The following is a 20,540-nucleotide window of genomic DNA, read 5'->3' on the forward strand; positions in this document are numbered from 1 at the left end:
TGTTATTGACATAAAATTGGTTCAGGTATAACCCACCATGAGCGAAGTGGGAGATGTTGGATATTGAGTTTGGATCTTGGGTCGCTCCATGTGGGCTGACCCAACCCATCTAAAACTGATAAGGTAAAAGAGAGTTACTCAAAATAAACTACCATACCCAGTTAAATAGTGATGGGGTTAATCAGTTTTTTAAATCTCTTTTACATGAATCATGTTATGTTTCCTTCTTCTCACAGGAGAAAGAAGAAAAACAGAAACTCCCTTCTTCCTCTTCAAAAACCATACAAGGATAAAAGACACTTAGTTTGTGAAATTCTAACTTTGTTTCCAAGAGATTCAAAGTTCGACTTGGGGCAATTTTTTTTGTGGTGAGTTCAACGATATTCGCTGCGTCAAAAAGGTACACAACTTGTTGTTCTCCCTCCTCGGTTTAATCTCACTGTTGCTTTACACAAATAGCTAATACGACAAAAGAATAGTAATAGGTAGAAGCAGCGGTAAGAAGGCCCATCTCAAGTGAAGAAAGCCGAGAAAACAAATAGAAAGAGCACTATGCAAGCTTATAATTAAGTAAAAGATATTGGGGACTATATTTATCATTTTAAATAGCTTTCTTTCTGCATCAATTAAGTTGAATTTCTGCAGAGCTCTACATCCGGCCACTGTTAGCTGCTGCCTTCATAGTCGCATGATGAATAAATCTGGACGAATTATATATTTGGCCTTTTCTATCAAAATATCTCACATGCACTGTTCATTTGTATGTTCAATTGAAAGGTTACCCAGATTTTAGGTAATGGAAAGGCCCTCCCGTTGCTAAATGAGAGATACATAGTATAACATGCCATAGACTAGTATATTAAATTGGTTAAAGAACTAGGAAAAGGAAAATGGTTTAGTTATGGTTATGAACAAAATTGGAGGATAAAGTTTATATTCTTAAAACAAATACAGATCATCAAGCAAAAGAAAACAGTAGACAAACTATCAGCAGCTTTTCATAACAATAGTCTCCAGAGTTGTAATAACTTCTTGTGAAGCTCAGTAAAGAGCTTCCATCCTTTTTACTTCCAATAGCCACACAATTACCTGCAATAACATTCAAGGAACAACTACTGATGGTTAAATGCTACTGAACTTTGTAACCTTTTTGTTCCAAAAGGATATGAAAGTACCTGATGTCATGGGTTTAGGACATTCAATAACAAGAAGAAAGCTTCTGTTTGATCTTTTCTAATGCTGCTACAACATCAGTCATGTTCATCCTTTCAGCTGGAATATTAGCTGTGCAATTCATGGCTAACTCCATGATGGATGACACACATTGCAACTTTTGACTTAAGTTTTGCTCATCAGATGTTAGTAAGTCGGCATCTATGATCTGGTCCAACTGATCAGGAAGCGAATTATGCACGAAGCTTCTCAAATTTAAATCTCCCGTGAACATTTCATCATTAGGTTTCTTCTTTGTAAAGGTTTCGAGCAACATGATACCATAACTATAAACATCAGACCTCTTGGATATAAGGCCTTCCAAACCATACTCTAAAAAGAAAAATTAAAATGTCTGAGACAACACAACACATTAAACAAAAACTTCGTTATAAGTTAAATAAATGATTCACCTGGAGCAATGTAACCAATTGTGGCAAAGGTTGTTGTATGAGCAATAGATTCTTCCTTAGTTAAAAGTTTTGCAATACCAAAGTCAGTCAGGTGTCCCACCATGTTGTTGTCAAGTAACACATTGCTAGGCTTCAGATCACAGTGAACAACCGGTACTGTGTAACCATGATGGAGATATTCCAGAGCAGATGCAACATCGATCATGATATTCAATCTTTGCATTATGTTTAAACAATAATCTCGAGAATATAGCAACTTGTCTAAGCTCTCATTTGGCATGTACTCAAGTATCAATGCTTTAAAATCCAAGTTGCAACAGCTGCTAATGATCTTGGTGAGATTTCTGTGACGAAGATTCCGTAAAATTTCACATTCTCTATCAAAGGTTTGAAATGTACCTTCCATCTGCACATTGAAAACTTTAACAGCTACTATCATCCCATCTGCCAAAGTTCCTTTATAAACAGAACCAAAACTTCCACTACCTAGCAAGTTATCTCCGTCAAAGCCCTGGGTTGCTCTTTGAAGTTCATAGTAAGAAATTCTTTGTGGTGCTACCTCAGGCAAACACTCATCTTCAGCATTGACTGTTTTATGCCGACGTCTCATCAACACGAAAATTATTGCTGAGGCAAGCCCTATTACAAAGATCACTGAAGAGGCAACTACAATCCATATTAGTCTTTTCTTCTTTGAATTAGAATGATTCTTTGAATTAGAAGGACAAGGTAGGACATGCTTTTGAGGATTACCACACAATCCTTCATTCGACATGAAAGACTGATAAGGGAGATGAACAAAAGGTCCTCCATTCGGAATTTCCCCGTGTAACCTGTTGAATGAGACATTAAAGGAGCCTAGGTGCTTAAGTTTCTCTAATGACTTTGGAATCACACCAGACATATTGTTATATGAAAGATCCAATGCTTCCAAATTTATGAGTTCTCCAAATGTCTCAGGAATAGATCCTTCAATTCTATTATGAGCCAAAGATAGTTGAATCAATTTCTGTAAACCTCCCAATGTACTTGGAATGTTGCCTGAAATATGGTTTCTGGAGAGATCCAAAGATATTGCAGCCTTGAGGTTTCCAACTTCTAGGGGTAGAGAACCAGTAAAGAAATTAGAAGAGATGTTCAGCGTCATGATGTCTTTGAGATTCCATAGACTTGAGGGTATGCTAGAAGTGAAGTTATTGGAATCAAGATAAACCTCTCTTAGGGAAGTCACATTCCCCAAGCAAGTAGGAATATTTCCCCACATTTGATTTTGTGAAAGGATTAGCATGCCTAACTTTGGTAGCTCACATAAATTAGTTGGGAAAGGGCCACTTAATCTGTTTGCACCAAGTGAAAGCCGTTGGAGGTTTTTCAAAGAAATTATTGTTGTCGGGACAATTCCAGTAAACTTATTACCATCCAGCGCCAAAGTAGATACATTATTTCTCAAATTTCCAATCTCACTTGGAATATTGCCTTTGAGGTTACAGCCTACTGCCACAAACGTTTGAAGAGAAGAGAGATTGCCGATGGATTCCGGAAGCATTGCATTTAAAGGATTGAAAGACAATATCAATCTTTTCAAGTGGTTAAAATTTTTCAAAGGAGTAATAACGCCCGATTCACTTGTGAAGGAGTTACCATACAAGTTGAGAACTTCAAGTAGTCTTAAATTTCCTAGAGAATCAGGAATTGAACCCGTAAATTCATTATTGACGAGGCTTAGAATTGTAAGCTTAGACAAATTTGAGATGGAAGCAGGTAAGACACCATTAATGTAGTTTCCATTTAGAAAAATTTCTTCAACATTGGGTAACCTGTTGCCTATGGTGGAAGGAAGGTTACCTGAAATGTGGTTATGGTCGAGGTTAATACTTACAAGAGATGAGATATTGAAGATGCCAATAGGGATTGACCCATTAAAATTATTGTAAGATAATGAAAGGTACTCCAACTCTTTAAGTTTACCGACTTCATGTGGAATTATTCCTGCAAAATTCAGTAAGATAAGGATGATTAGATAGAAGTATCCAAAAAACTGAAATTCTAAATTAGATATTTTTCCATACCTGTTAGGTTATTAAATGCAAAATCAAGCCAGACAAGCATACTCGAATTTCCAATCTCTCTTGGTAAAGGTCCTTCAAGCATGTTATCACCCATAAATAAATTTTCAAGTGATGAAATGTTGAATACGGTTAAAGGGATTGGGCCTGTTAATCTATTGTTTGCCATGATTAAATCCTTCAAGTTATGAAGATGACCAATCTCTTCAGGAATTGTCCCTGTCAAATTGTTAAACGAAAATATCACATAAAAATTCATATAGTATTTACAAGAGTATAACTCTATACAATAATACTTTTAGAAAACCAAACCAACCATATATAATTCCAAAAAAAAAAAAACATATATAATTCATTCGCATTTGGCATTAGCTGAAACAACATAGGTAAAAATCATTTTGTAAGTAAATTTAGACAACAATATATTTTAGACTTAATACATAGTTTATCCCCCGAGCATGTAGCCAAATTCCTTCTGCACACTCTCCTTCACAAGAAGCTTTTTACACAAAAAACGTTTCACCAAATATATCTAATACACACCAATTTGACCACTTGGCCAGCGTATTTTACCAACAAATTGTGCCTGTGAATAGGTGGAAAAAACTTGTGTATGAAGCCACCTTATTTAAGTGCCACAAGTCCAAATTTTATTCTATTTATTTTAGTTTTTGGAAAATAAATTATCTTCTTCCTTATAACCAGGTTCCTTCTCAACAATGGAGTCTGGAAATTCCCTCAACAAATTGTTCAAAGCAGTAGATAGATTTCGGTTCTCAATTCTAAGAAACAAGTATCATTCCTTCTCAATCAGCAACTATTCGACAATAATCTGGGTTTATAAACTCAGATTTCAAGTTCGAAGGGCCATCAATGTAAAACACTCCAAGCCTTTTTCAAACAAATAACCCCAACTCAGATTTCAATAAAAGTCCAAACTAAGAAACTCTCTTTAAAAATAATTCCTCATTCCCCAACTCAAAAGCACATAGAAAACACGCAAAGAAAAAAAAAACAAAAGGAGAAAATCCAATCAAATCATAAAGAGCAACTTCTAGTAAAGAAAAATCCAAAAAAGTACTTCAGATAATTTGGAAAGTCGAAGAGGATGTGATGTTTTTTTCCAGACAATCGATTTTGTACCCATCTCTGTTCTGAGGTTTGGACGAAGAACGTATGGTTGAAATTGTCAAAAGTCTCACATCGACATCGGTAGAGGACAATTTTGAATAAGAATTTTACCCTATAAAAGGAGGCCTAATGTTTAGGGTTTAAGTACACCTCTCATTACTTGTAATTTTGGAGTGGAATAAAATATTGATTATATCTGAGGAAGTAGGCAAAATTGGCCGAACCTCGTAAATTCTGGTGTTCTTTTATTGTTATCTTATTGTCTTATTTATTATTTAGTGGTTGTCATAATTTTTGGTATAGTAGTTGTGACTCATTCACACTATATACATTTGGCTTCCGCAACAATTGGTATCAGAGCCAAGGTACTGTCTAAGTATGCTCTGTGGTTGCAGCATAGTCTGATCTTCCACATCAGAAAAGATCTATCTTGGTAACTGAGTCAAGGTTCTGTCTGAGTATGCTCTGTGGTTGCAGCTTAGTCTGATCTTCCACACCAGAAAGGAAATAATCTTGATTTGTGTCGTCAGCTACTAAATAATATTTGTGTCAAAATGGGAGACAGTAAACAAGAAGAATCTACATCAAGTGTCAATAATACGTCATCGTTGGCATCTTCGCTTATGACAAGAATTGTGTCAAATGCGAAATTTGCGGTAGAAATTTTTGACGGGTCAGGACATTTTGGGATGTGGCAAGGCGAGGTTCTAGATGTTCTTTTTCAACAAGGGCTAGATCTTGCCATTGAAGAAAAGAAGCCAGATGTTATTGGAGAAGAAGATTGGAAAATTATCAATCGTGTTGCTTGCGGTACCATTCGATCCTACCTTGCTAGAGAGCAGAAATATCCATACACAAAGGAAACTTCTGCAAGTAAATTATGGAAAGCACTGGAGGATAAATTTTTGAAGAAAAACAGTCAAAATAAATTGTACATGAAGAAGAGACTGTTTCGCTTCACCTATGTTCCTGGTACCACAATGAATGAACATATCACCAGTTTCAATAAGTTGGTCACAGATTTGCAAAATATGGATGCAACTTTTGATGATGGTGACTTGGCCTTGATGTTGTTGGGGTCACTTCCTAATGAGTACGAGCACCTTGAAACTACTCTACTCCATGAAAATGACAAAATTTCTCTCAGAGAAGTTTGTTCAGCTTTGTACAGCTATGAACAAAGAAAGGGAGAAAAACAGAAGGGCGGAGAAGGAGAAGGACTAATTGTGAGGGGTCGTCCTCAAAATCAAACGAGGACTAAGAAGGGAAGATCCAAGTTGAGATCTAGACCCAGCAAAGATGAATGTGCCTTTTGTCGAGAAAAGGGACACTAGAAGAAAGACTGTCCGAAGTTGAAGAATAAGGCCAGACATAACAATGGAAAGTCCATTATGGATTCAAATGTAGCTGATTGTGATGATTCAGACTTCTCATTAGTTACAACAGAGTTATCAACATCATCAGACATATGATTGATGGACTCGGCTTGTAGCTATCATATATGTCCCAACAAGGACTAGTTCGTGAATTTTCAAGAAGGAGAATATGGAGTCATCCACACAGCGGATAACAGCCCTCTTACCTCATATGGCATTGGTTCAATAAAATTAAGGAGCCATGATGGAATGATCAGAACATTAACAGATGTTCGATATGTACCGGGTTTGAAGAAGAATCTCATCTATGTGGAAGCCCTAGAATCAAAAGGGTTCAAAATTATTGCAGAAAATGGAGTGATGAGAAAATGCTCCGGTGCACTAGTGGTAATGAAGGCCAATCGGAAGAACAATAACATGTACCGCTATCGTGGTAGTACAGTTATTGGGACAGCGACAGTAACATCCAGTGATGACAAAGAGGCAGAAGCAATCAGGCTATGGCACATGCGCTTGGGACATGCTGGAGGAAAATCCTGGAAAGCTCTATCTAATCAAGGATTGTTAAAAGGCGTAAAAACTTGCAACTTGGAGTTTTGCGAACATTGTGTCAAAGGAAAATAGACAAGGGTTAAATTTGGTACAGCGATCCACAATACTAAAGGCATTTTGGATTATGTACACTCTGATATTTGGGGTTCTTCCAAAACACCTTCATTGGGTGGGAAGCACTATTTTATAACCTTTGTTGATGATTTTTCCCGAAGAGTGTGGGTGTATACAATGAAGAGGAAAGATGAAGTGTTGGAAATTTTTCTCAAATGGAAGACGATGGTGGAGAATCAAACAGGCAGGAAGATCAAGTGTATTCGCACAGACAATGGAGGTGAATACAAAAATGATCATTTCAATAAGGTCTGTGAAAATAATGGCATCGTCCGACACTTTACTGTCAGACATACATCACAACAGAATGGAGTGGCAGAACGTATGAACCGGACTTTAGTGGAGAAGGTACGTTGTATGTTGTCCAATGCTGGTTTGGGCAAAGAATTTTGGGCTGAGGCAATTACATATGCATGCCACCTCATTAATCGTCTACCATCTGTTACCATTGATGGCAAGACACCATTTGAAAAATGGTATGGAAAACCTGCTGTAGATTATGACTCTTTGCACGTGTTTGGCTCAATTGCATACTACCATGTAAAAGAGTCAAAATTGGATCCGAAAGAAAAGAAGGCTATACTTATGGGGATTACTTCTGGAGTCAAAGGATACCGCTTATGGTGTCCAGAGACAAGGAATATTATATTCAGCAGAGATGTTATCTTTGATGAATCTGCCATAACAGATAAGGTGACAGTTGAAGATGTCAAACAAACTGGTGGTGCATCAAAGCAGGTGGAGTTTGAGGGAAAATTTATTTTTGCTACGCAAGAAGAAGAGGAGGAAACAATTGAAGATTACCCTCTGGAAGAAGAACCAGTAGAGAGGGAGATTCCAACTCAGGAACCTCGACAACAACTTGAATCAATAGCAACCAACATGCCAAAAAGGACAATAACGAAACTTGTTCGTCTCATAGAGACGGTTGCTTATGCAACCTCAATTGTAGCTGATGGTGTTCCTACCACTTATAAAGACGCAATCCAAAGTTCAGAAGAAGATAAGTGGAGGATTGCCATGAATGAAGAAATGCAGTCCCTTCATCAGAATCATACATGGAAATTGGCCAATCTCCTGAAGGGAAAGAAAGCAATTGGGTGCAAATGGGTATTTGCAAAGAAAGAAGGATTTTCTAACAAGAAGATGTTCGCTACAAAGCAAGATTGGTGGCCAAAGGATATGCTCAAAAGGAGGGAATTGATTACAATGAACTACTTTCTCCAGTTGTAAAACATTCATCCATTAGAATTATGTTGGCTTTGGTAGCACAGTTGGATTTGGAACTAGTTCAGATGGATGTAAAAACTGCGTTTTTACATGAAAACTTGGAGGAGGAAATCTACATGACTCAGCCAGAAGGATTCAAAGTTGCTGGAAAAGAAAATATGGTATGCAAACTTGAAAAATTATTGTACGGATTGAAACAATCTTCTAGACAATGGTACAAGTGATTTGACAAGTTTATGTTGCAGCAAGGGTACAAGAGAAGCAAATACGATCATTATGTGTATTTGCGCAAACTTAATGATAGTTCCTTTGTATATCTTCTCATATATGTTGATGATATGTTGATAACTTTCAAGAATTCGGAAGAAATTGATAAGTTGAAGATTCAACTGAAGGAGGAGTTCGAGATGAAGGATCTGGGTGAGGCAAAGAAAATTCTTGGCATGGAGATAATAAGAGATAGACGTTCAAAGAAACTCTGTTTATCTCAGAAAGAATATTTGAATAGAGTACTATAGCGTTTTGGCATAGATAAGAAGACTAAGCCAATTAGTACGCCACTTGCTCCCCATTTTAAGCTAAATACTACTATGTCGCCAAAGGATGAAACTGAACAGGAGTATATGTCAAGGGTACCATACGCAAATGTTGTTGGTAGCTTGATGTATGCAATGGTTTGTACGAGACCTGACATTTCACAAGCCGTTGGAGTTATTAGCAGATATATGCATAATCCAGGAAAGGAGCATTGGCAAGCTGTGAAATGGATTCTACGGTATATTCATAGTACTGTAGATGTTGGGTTAGTTTTTGAGCAGGAAGGCAATCGGTCTGTAGTTGGATATTGTGACTCAGATTTTGCGGGTGATCTGGACAAACGAAGGTCAACTACTGGTTATGTGTTTACTTTTGCAAAGGCACCAGTTAGTTGGAAGTCTACTTTGCAGTCAACAGTTGCTTTGTCTACAACAGAGGCAGAGTACATGGCTATTACGGAGGCTGTGAAGGAGGCAATTTGGCTTCAGGGGTTGCTAAAGGAGCTTGGTATTGAACAAAAAAATATTACAATTTTTTGTGATAGTCAAAGTGCTATTCAATTAGCGAAGAACCAAGTTTATCATGCAAGGACGAAGCACATTGATGTTCGGTATCATTTCGTACGAGAAATCATAGAAGAAGGTGGAGTCACGGTGAAGAAAATTCATACTACGGAGAACCCTGCTGATATGCTGACAAAAGTGGTGACTGCGGTCAAGTTTCAACATTGTTTGGATTTGATCAACATTGTTGAACACTAAAGATTGAAGATGAAGACACAACCAAAATTTGTTATTAAGAGAAAATTGAAGATGTGGAATTTTGCCAAGGTGGAGATTTGTTGAAATTGTTAAAAGTCTCACATCGGTGGATGACAATTTTGAATGGGAATTTCACCCTATAAAAGGAGGCCTAATATTTAGGATTTAAGTACACCTCTCATTTGCCTTTGTTATCTTCTTAAGGCATTTGTATCTTCTCTCTTTAGTATTATTTCACTTGTAATTTTGGAGTGGAATAAAATATTGATTGTGTCCGAGGAAATAGGCAAAATTGGCCGAACCTCGTAAATTCTGATGTTCTTTTATTGTTGTCTTATTGTCTTGTTTATTATTTAGTGGTTGTCATAATTTTTGGTATAGTAGTTGTGACTCATTCACACTATATACATTTGGCCCCCGCAACACCTATATTTAGAAATGGAATTTGGGGACTAGAGGTGAAACGACAGAAACAAACGAGTTGAGGACACGTGTCACAACCTTATTAGTGTATGACGTTCACCTGTTTAGCGATCAAACACAAATGAGTTGTGTATATTAGTTCTTGATAATGGCTTTTTAAAGCTAGTACTTCAGACTACTAAATTTTAGTTTTTAATTTCAATCGTTGGCTAAATTGAGATCTTGATTTAACTAATATATTCGCTATCACATATTAACTTTGAAAAAATTTCAATGTCTTAAACTAATTCAATATACCAAATTAAGAGAAAGTCTGATACGTACAAGTATATTAGATTTTTGATAAGTACATATAGTTAATAAATATAGTGGAAATGGAGTAAATATTTTTCTAAGCTCTCTTTAATCTAAATAAAGTCCCCCTGTTGCATATTACCCAACTAAAATAATCAAAACTGGCTATGATAAACCGTTCCAGTTTACTAATCATATTTCTTATGATATGCTAAAGCTAAATTTTTTAGGGTTTCTCAGAAACAACTTTTCTATCCCTCCAAGGTAAGAGTAAGGTCGTCATAAACTCTATCCTTCCGAGATCTCACAAGTAAAATTCTACTGGATTGTTGTTGTATGCGAAAGCTAATCTAATTGGCGGTTATATGTAATAGTATTTGAAAGTGTTTCAAGTGGAGAACAATTCACATAAAATACTCAAAAACTACACACAAAATATCATGGTACAACCCATTGACCCCTTGGTCATCCTCATGGTACCTTGACCTACCATGCGCTATATCACCGTGGACGGCCTCGTGGCATTGGATGCGTAAAGTGACAAATACGCTTTTTAAAAATACGTAGTAAAGTGACAAGTACACCTTATATTTCTAAAATAAGCATTTTTATTTAAAAAAAAAAAAAGAGAACACTTTTAGCTTTTTTTTTTTTTAGAAGCTTGACCAAAATAGGCTATAAATTTTATTGCACTGTTAGAAGTATAAGTTAAAATCCAATCCATAATTAATACTACGAGTAAAGTTAAACTCCGAGAAAAATGATAAGCACATACCTTGTAACTTGTTAAATCCAAGATGTAAATCTTGCAGCAGCTCCAAGTTACCGAGTTCTTTTGGAATTTTTACAACAAAGTTATTTTCAAACAACCATAGGAGTTGAAGTTCCGAGCATTCTGATATGGTTCTTGGTACCTCTCCGCTTAACATATTGAAGCCAAGTACAAGCTTTTGCAATCTGGGAAGGCGACGACATAAATCAGAAGGGAAATCGCCAGTTAAACCAGCTTTTCTGAGATCCAAAAATTTTAGTGTTGATATGTTGAATATGGAGAGCACATTGGAGCCATTTAATTTATTGTATCCCAAGTTCAAAAATTTCAAACTCGGAAGAGTGGCTATTTCTATTGGAATTTCTCCGGTGAAGTTGTTGTAACTAAGATTAATGGCTCTCAATTTTTGCAAACGAGTGAAATCTGGTGGAAGTTCACTATGGAAATTGTTGTAGCTTAGATCAAGTGAAACAAGAAAAGAAAGGTTGCCAAGTTGTGGTGGGATGGTACCAGTAAATCCCATGTCTGAAATATTCAGTTTAATCACTCTGTGATGACGAGAGCCACAAGTGATTCCAATCCAGTTACAAACAGAGGTTGAAGAAGACCAGTTTGTTGAAAGTATGCGATAAGGGTCTGAAGTAATTTGGGCTTTCAAGGCTAGAAGAGAAGATTGATCAGTGCTTATATTCATGGCTAAGCATGTTTCTATTATGTGAAGAGATATTAATATAAATGCTAGAAGCTGAAAAGATGAGGCTTTCTCCATTATTGATCGATAACCTCGTTTTCTTTGAGTACCATGAAAGGAATTAATGCTTTTGCTGGTTGGATCTTTGCAGCAATCTAATTTATACGGGTTGGAAGAACTGATTAATTTTATAATTGAGAAGATAGTGCTAGTTGTTCTTTATTATTGAAACTAATTAATTAAGAACATATAATGTTAACAAAATATTTAAAAAGGAGTTGACAAATATAGTCTAGATCTGGTACTAAATGCTAACACATGATAAAGCATCTTCACCACCTCTTCAGTCATGTTACATCCAATAACTTGTAGCTGTTTTGACAATTGACATACAATGTTTTAAAAGGCGTGGTGCCTAAGGCGGGCATTTTACATATGTCTCAACGAGCCGTAAGCCCCGAGGCAAGGGGCGTAAGCCCCATATATATTTAATTTTTAATATTTTATAAAATAATATAATGACATTAAATATTTATAAACAGGTAAAATTACATAAAAATTGAAAAAAATTCTAAATATGTAATATATATATATATATATATGTGTGTGTGTGTGTGTGCGCGCGCGCGCGCGCGCGCTCTCTTCATCCCTACAAAAAACTAGTCAAACAATCTATTATACGCTACTTACAAGCAATGTTTTAAAAGGCGGGGGCTTGAAGTGGGGCATTTTACTTGATATGGGGCGAGGCGTAAGCCTGGGGTGTAAGCCCCATGTATCTTTAAAAATTTTAATTTATAAATTAATAAAATAACATAATAACACAAAAAATATATATAATATAAATTAAAAGTGAAAAATTAAAAGAAAATTAAATAAACTCATAGAAAAAAATATCTAGCATGATTCTTAAGTATAACTAATGCATACAAATCACGTATAACGTCTTTAACTTTCAAATAATTAAAAACTACAATTTCTTTAAAAACAATGATCAAACTCCACATTTTACATTGCTAAAAGTAAATAATTAATAAAATCTTATTAGTACGATAATTAAAATATTACTCCTTCATGAATAAATACAAATTAGTTTAATACATCAAAGTAATAAAAGTGTATAACAAGGAGGGACAAATGAACTAAGACACGACCAATAACAAGTGAAGATATAAATTCGCAATACTATGTCTCATTATTAGAATTATGCTCAATCTTCATATTTCTATCGATGAATAGAACTTTTATCATTAATTTATTAAAGAATTTTGAAGGTCAACGATATTAATTAGGAAATTCGACATGTGATTTGCATTAGAACTTTTAGGCGAGCCCCGAGCGTTGGGCGTTAACCGTGTTTAGGGCGCACGGTCGGGCGCTTGCGACGTAAGCCTCACAGAACTAAGCCCTATACATGAGCCCTAGGACATTTTGCAAGTGCCCCGCCCAGGGGCGAGTCCCAAAAATGCCTTTTAAAATACTGTTGACATATGATATTATTTAGGAAGCATGCCCAAAGAAATTGGGAGCTGGTAACAATTCAACTCAGCACTTAGCTACTATGACGTTAACAATTGAGAAGATGGATTTGTATTCTATTCTTTACATTTTGAACTTTCTGCTTCTGATACCTTCAAGAAAGGAATCCATGAAGATTGAAAGTTTAATTGAAGATTTTTTCAGCTAAAGTTCCAGAAAAATTGATAGCTTCACCTACTGAAGATACTAGGTTTATATAATTATTGGCTTATTGTCGCTGATTCAGGGTAGTGGGAATTTTACTTCTTTTTAGAGGCTAATTAAACCTTAGAAACAAGTTGTTAATAGGTCAGTCTCGTTACTGCATCCTTGCATCAACATAAGTTGTACGTATTAGAAGAGATTATAGTGATAAGTTGATAGCTAAGTAACTATAAAGAGCCACTACAAAAAATTTGGTAAATTGTGGCGATTTATTTATGGGGATCATAAAAAACTCCCACTATACGTTTGTTTTGTGTCGTTTGAGCCACCCCCCACAAAATAGTTCTTATTGTGGCGGTTTAAATATGGGGATCGTAAAAGACCTCCACTATATATTCAATTCGTGGCGTTTGTTCCCACCTCCTCAATTTTTTTTCTTATTATGGCGGTTTCTTTGTGAAGGTTTTTGATAACCTCCACAAATATATCAATTCCAAGTGTTTGAGAAATTGTTGTAATTCGATACAAGTTAACGATTATTAACTCATGAAAATTTTTAGTTATTTTTTCCACCTTATTTCTTTAAAATTAAATCAAATTACATATTTTAGTTAAAACTTTGCGAATTAATGCAATTTACATCAGTATCTATAACTTCTAGTTTGTAATCTTTTTCTGCTCACTTTCTTCAACTACAAAAAGAAAGGTTTTCCATTATTTCTCTATGTCTTACTCGTTAGTTTTTTTTTGATTGTCTTTGTGCATTTCTTTAATTCATCTCTCTATCTTTAGCAAAAAATAATAACGACTTCTATTCCATTTCTTCCTCATAAATTTTTTATTTATAGATTTATACGAAATGTCTACCCATAAATATTAAATGTAATTTCTAACCACATGAGTATCGTGAATCTTTAGGTGCAAAAAAATGAAAAATTAACTTACGTTGGACCACAATATTGGATAACAAAAGAATAATGCAAAATGAGCCATCACAAAAGTTGAAGTGTGGCTCAACAAATGCAAGAAATGATGTTGATTCAATTTGGTCTCGCCGTCACAAGCGATACTTGCCTCCAAATAAGAAGACAATAATATAGAGCATTGAATGCATGAGTTGCTCGGTGAGTCTCACTGAACAAATAGGGTCGACGAGACCTAATAAAACTGGAAAAATATACTTTAGATTAATCATAAATAATATCTTCATTCATAGGTAACGACTACACATCCAATGAACAACAGTTGCGAAGAGACATCCAAGTTTTGTAATTATCTACACAAACATTTAATTTTTTTTAATTTTGTTTGAGATAATTTAAATTTTAAAGGGATATAAATAATTGCAATACTTAGAATGCGGATTTTCTTTATTTCATCATAGTAGGTGTTCTATGTTCAAATAGTATTTTTAAAGGCGGGTGTGTGAGGCAAGCCATTTTACTACGGGACGAGGCGTAACCTCAATCTATCTTTAAATTTTTTAATTTATAAATGACGCATAATAAACCAAATAAAAATATATTAAAGTTTAAGAAATTAAAAAAAAAAAATAAACTCATAAAAAATAAAATATCTTGTATGTTTTTACAAGTATAAATAATACAATAGTGTTAAAGTTACTATGAGATACAACTATAACGTCTTAACTGTCAAACAATTAAAAAATTATAATTTCTTTAAAAATGTATCAAGCTATACATTTTACCTCCATAAAAGTAATTAATCAATAAAGTTTATAAATACTATAATTTAAAAGATTACTCCTTCATGTAAGACATGAAGACCAATGGAAATAAGATACAATTTTTACTATCTAATTTAGAAAAAATAATCTAATGATATTTACACTCATGATATTCTCAATTAGTATATGCAATTATGTGGCTAGTTATTTGAGTTATTCTCAAATAAAAGTTTAATCATAACTTTGTTAAAGAATTAAGTATCAATAGTGTTAATTAGAGAACTTGACACGTGATTTAAGTAGGAACTACAGTCAAACCTCTCTATAACAACCTCGTTTATTCCGATATTTTTTGGCTGCTATAATGAGGTGTTGTTATAAAAACATATATTATAACATAACATAAAAATCAATTCCGAAAAAACTTGACTTTTATAGTAAATGATTATGATATAGAGATACTGTTAAAGAGAAGTTTGATTGTATTAGGCAAGCCCCGACCATTAAGTGATATGCGTGTTTTGGATGTACAGTCGGATACTTTGGAGCGTGTAAACTCACATAACCAAGCTCCACACATATTCTTCAAGGCTTTTTGAACAGTGCCCCATCCAGGGACGGCTAACCCCGAATGTGCCCCAAAAGAGCCTTTTAAACACTATGTATATTAAATAAATAATTTAATAACTAGAACTTGTTACTTTTATCTAATTTAACGGATTTTATAAATTTTTGTATATTTTAGTTTGTCGTTGTTTTGGATTTTTTGTTTTGTCCTTACTGTCTTATTGATTCTTGTGTAGTAGATAATGAATTGTATTTAAATAAATTTTACCAAACATATTATTTCTATTTTCCAAATGTGCTCTATTTAAATAACTGTATAATAAAAATTAAATAGAATAAAAGTAACAAAGAAACCACTTCCCTCGTTTTCCTCTTCAGTTCCCTCGTTTTTAACTCAACTACTCAGATAACTACTCTATATTCCCGCCATTGTTTCCCTCCATATTTCCACCTTCCCCTCTTCTCCCATTTTCTTAGTTAGAAACTTCCATTTTCAGAGCTATATATTCACCGTATTATTGCTCTTGGAGAGATGAAATCCTGGTGAGCATTAGGTCAGTTCTCTTTTTTCTATTTGTATTTTAATTTTTTGATGTTTGTTCATTTTACTTTCATCAATATGATTGGGGGACACACATTTTTTCTTTATATTTAGGATGTAAATATGTAAATTATTTCACTGCTTAGTTTTACCCAACTAGTAACATTGTGCAGTTCTTTGATTCTCTATGGCCCTCTTTGTCAATTACTTGGATTTGACTACTTGTAGAGTATATTGTGGCTTTTATTTTATTTTATTTTGGAGTTTAAAAAAAAAAGCAGATCTTTTTGGGGCTCTAGATTGGGTTTGTTGGGTAGTTTGTGGAAAATTTTTTATCTCATCATTTGTTCGATGTTTGGTTAAAATTTTTATCTCATCATTTGTTCGATGTTTGGTTTGTATTAATCGATCATTATTTTTGGGTACCTTAAAAAGTGTGTTCTGTTTGTTTTGCTTAATAGGTAATTCGAGAAGATGTATCCTTGTTTATAGTCAAGATAAATCTGTCAATTTCGAAAAATTAAACTGTCTTAGGACAATAATTACTTTTCCCGCAAACAGGACTATATTGTTTAGCTTAGATTTCGATAGCTCAATGCTCAGTTAACTCCTAGATTGTGAGCTTTTACTTTCTGGTTGGTGGGTCGGTGAAAAATAAAAATCTGAAATTCATCAAACACAGGGTTCTGAAATCCATTGATTGTATTAGTTTGCAATACTGCAGCATGAAGTTAACATACTGTTTATTCTAGCTGTCTATGCGTTAGTGCCATCATTGACTAAAAGCATCCTCAATGCTTTGTGTAACCTTTTAAGACTGAATATGTTGAGAACCTTGTTGCGTCCTCCTCGCCCTTGAGAAATAGAAATAATGACTCAGTTGTAGTTTAACATGTGACCATCTCTTAAAGCTTGTATGTGTGCTTTCTTGCCTTTAGTTTAGTTAATCCTCTGTTATTCAAAAGTTGCTGGCAGAATTATTGGTCGTGTTTCATAAATTGTGTTGTGTCCTAAAACAAGGGGTAGGGGCTAGGGTAGTGTGGACCATAAGAAAAGAGCACCTAATGTTTTTTTTATATGAATGCGAGGACAATTTGTTTTGAAGTTGAATGGAGACACGTAGTGATTTTAATCTCTGTTGTTACAAGGTAATAGAATTAGAACTAAAACATATGGCTGAAACTGTCCAAGCCATCCATGATGAGATGTTTCAAAAGGTTGAGTTAATCTTATCTTTTGGAGGCCAATGATACTCTGATCACAAATTTAATGTAAAAATGCCTAAAAGATGCACAACTTACACCGATGAAATCTAAATATTCGTGAAATACAAGTCAATTCCAACTTCTTTTGGCTTTATTCGTTCTATAACATACTACTTTAATTTGATCAATGAATGCTTCATCTCAGTCCTCTTCATATTTGATTCACATCTCTATCTTTTCTTATGAATATGCAGTCATGCCAAAGATTAAACGCTTTCGGAATCCACTAAAGTCAGCTCGTCAACCAAATGAAGCTCATGGACATTCTTCATCATCAGCAACTCCAGTCCAATCAGGTGCTATAGAGCCCTCAACAACAGTACAAGCCCTCCCACATGCTCATGAAGTTCCTCAACAAGAACAAGCTCCAACTCTGCCTTCTAATTCAAATGCAACATTGTGCGCCGTGCAGGACGTGAATCTACAAAATATTGGACAGTAGAGGCAAAAGGTATATGCCTTACATGTATTTTTACTTCAATTTATGAGAATCTTATATTTTTTCCTTTTTGGTTGAGTAACTTGTTTTCTTTTTAAAGACTCAGAAAATGCTACCAAGTAGATTAGGGTCAAGGTCAATGAGGTTAACAACCTAACTGTTGGGGAGCGCATCATTGTAGATTTTGATGACTACAACGCAGCATATGGTGAAGCGCAGGGATTGCTCGTTGGATATTGTGGATCGTTGGCAATTGATTGTAATTTGTTCCCGATTATTTTTGAGAAGTGGTCAGGGCCATCAGGCATGCCTAAGAAGTACATGGAAGACTGCTTTGAAACAATACTGAAGGTACACGTGTCATTACATACATATGTACTTATTGCACCTATATTTTCATAACATGAAAAAACTAACTTCTATTTTTTATTTGAAGCCTCGATTTGATTTTCGGGTAAGTGAGTCCATTGCATACAGATACTGCAATGCTAGTATTTCGAAGAAGTGGGCTACACATAGGCAGAAGTTGTGGAATGAATATTTTGACCCAGCCAAAAGCAAAAATGAAATTCTAAGTAATGTGCCAGCAGGCATAAATAAAGATCAATGGGCTAGTTTTGTTGCTTACCGTCAAAAATCATCAACAATGGTAAGATTCAGATTATTTTAACAAGTTTCATCATAATTAAATAAAGATGAATTTTTTTAATTTGTATTTGTTTTGTTGATAGGAGCTTTGTAGAAGAAATAAAGAAATTCAAAAAAAGCAAAAAATGCTGTTAGTTGCTATGATTTAGGACTGCAGTTTAGCTGTGAATAGTTGCAGTTACTTTGACTGCAGTTACTTAGTTTTAACTTTGCAGTTATTACTTTTCCCAGTATCTTGTTAGTTTTTTTTTAAAGTAGATCATGTGCTGATATTCAGGACCATGAAGTTAGTAGTTAAGTTTTTCTTATAAATTGTAACTTAGATTACAATGAAAATATTCTTGTTCTGTATTAGTCTTATGCTCTCTCTTTTTAAAATTTCTTCTCTGTTCTTCATTCCTTTAATATTCTGCTCTTTCATTAATCACAAACATTCACTTGTTTTCTGGTTTGTTGATTAAAATTAACAACAATTGGTATCAGAGCTCTTTTTTCTTGAGGGGCCTGTGTGAGTGCAAGCAGATTCTGTGGACGCCATGGACGGAGAAACAAGTTTTTCTTCAATCGCACCACCAACCTTTGATGGAGAAAGTTATCAGATCTGGGCAGTTAGAATGCAGACCTATTTGGAAGCATTGGATCTTTGGGAGGCTGTTGAAGATGATTACGAAATTGCTCCCTTGCCAAACAATCCCACGATGGCTCAAATAAAAAATTACAAGGAAAGGAAAACCAGAAAGTCAAAGGCTAAGGCATGTTTGTTTGCTGCAGTTTCATCCACCATCTTTACTCGTATCATGTCTCTGAAGTCAGCAAAAGAGGTATGGGATTATCTCAAGACTGAATATGAAGGAGATGAAAAAGTTCGAGGAATGCAAGTGCTGAATTTGGTGCGTGAATTTGAGTTGCAAAGGATGAAAGACAGTGAAACCATAAAGGAATATTCTGACAGACTTCTTAACATAGCAAATCGTGTCAGATTGTTGGGTTCCACTTTAAACGATTCAAGGATCGTTGAGAAAATCCTTGTAACGGTGCCCGAAAGATTTGAGGCTACCATTACAACTTTAGAAAATACTAAGGACATGTCCAAAATCACACTAGCAGAGCTCTTGAGTGCTTTTCAAGCACAAGAGCAACGACGTGTTATGAGACAAGAAGGAGCTGTTGAAGGAGCCTTACCAGTGAAGCATCAAGACAGTAGAAGAAACCAGAAGAAGCAGAACAAAAAGACCCAAGGAGCAAACAATGAGAATGTTGGAAACAACAACAAAATCAAGACTGGGAGCAAGAAGACAAATTTTCCGCCTTGTCAACATTGTGGAAAAAAAGGTCACCCTCCTTTCAAATGTTGGAGGAGACCTGATGCAAAGTGCAGCAAGTGCAATCAGCAGGGTCACGAAGCTGTAATTTGCAAAAGCAAAATTCAGCAACATGAAGTAGAAGCTCAGGTTGTTGAACAAGAAGAAGACGATCAACTCTTTGTTGCAACTTGTTTCACAAGTCGCGATTCAAGTGAAAGTTGGTTAATCGATAGTGGTTGCACTAACCACATGACGTATGATAAGGCATTGTTCAAAGAGTTAAGAAGCACTGAGACGAAGAAAGTTAGAATTGGAAATGGTGAGTATATTTCTGCTAAAGGCAAGGGCACCATAGCCATTGCAAGTTGTTCAGGAACTAAGTTTATCACAGATGTTCTCTATGTCCCAGATATTGATCAAAATCTGCTAAGTGTTGGTCAATTAATGGAGAAAGGATACGGACTTCACTTCGTAAACAAAGCATGTGTGATAGAAGATCCATCAGGCCATGAGTTATTCAAGGTCAAAATGGTGGGCAAGAGTTTCTCACTAAATCCATTGGAGGAGGAGCAAACTGCTTTTCAAGTCAAAGAAAGTGTCACAGAAGTTTGGCATAAGAGGCTCGGGCACTATCATCATGAGGGGCTATTGCGAATGAAATCTAAAAGGATGGCAAATGATCTTCCAGAGTTCGATGATCCCATTCCAAACTGCAAAGCATGTCAGTTTGGAAAGCAAAATAGGAAATCCTTTCCTAAGTCAACCTGGAGAGCCACTCACAAGCTGCAATTGATCCATACAGATGTATCTGGTCCTCAAAGAACTCTGTCATTA

General features: G+C 35.2%; 2 protein-coding genes across 2 annotated transcripts; one reads left to right on the plus strand and one right to left on the minus strand.

Annotated features, from left to right (window-relative positions):
• Positions 1 to 828: 828 nt before the first annotated feature.
• LOC104086827 (probable LRR receptor-like serine/threonine-protein kinase At3g47570) lies at positions 829 to 11,718 on the minus strand. Its single transcript, XM_070195521.1, has 5 exons — positions 10,885 to 11,718; positions 3,695 to 3,910; positions 1,626 to 3,614; positions 1,176 to 1,545; positions 829 to 1,089 (listed from the first exon to the last, which is right to left on the minus strand). Exons 1-4 carry the CDS (start codon positions 11,648 to 11,650, stop codon positions 1,199 to 1,201), a joined length of 3,318 nt encoding a protein of 1,105 aa, XP_070051622.1. The 5' UTR covers positions 11,651 to 11,718; the 3' UTR covers positions 829 to 1,089; positions 1,176 to 1,198.
• A 5,724-nt stretch (positions 11,719 to 17,442) lies between these two features.
• Positions 17,443 to 18,551, plus strand: LOC104097918 (uncharacterized). The gene is made up of 4 exons (XM_070193496.1): positions 17,443 to 17,730; positions 17,878 to 18,105; positions 18,191 to 18,403; positions 18,486 to 18,551. The coding sequence occupies exons 1-4, from the start codon at positions 17,443 to 17,445 to the stop codon at positions 18,549 to 18,551; spliced, it is 795 nt and encodes a 264-aa protein (XP_070049597.1).
• Positions 18,552 to 20,540: the final 1,989 nt, after the last annotated feature.

Source organism: Nicotiana tomentosiformis, chromosome 2 (genome assembly GCF_000390325.3).
Source record: "Nicotiana tomentosiformis chromosome 2, ASM39032v3, whole genome shotgun sequence".
NCBI lineage: Eukaryota > Viridiplantae > Streptophyta > Magnoliopsida > Solanales > Solanaceae > Nicotiana > Nicotiana tomentosiformis.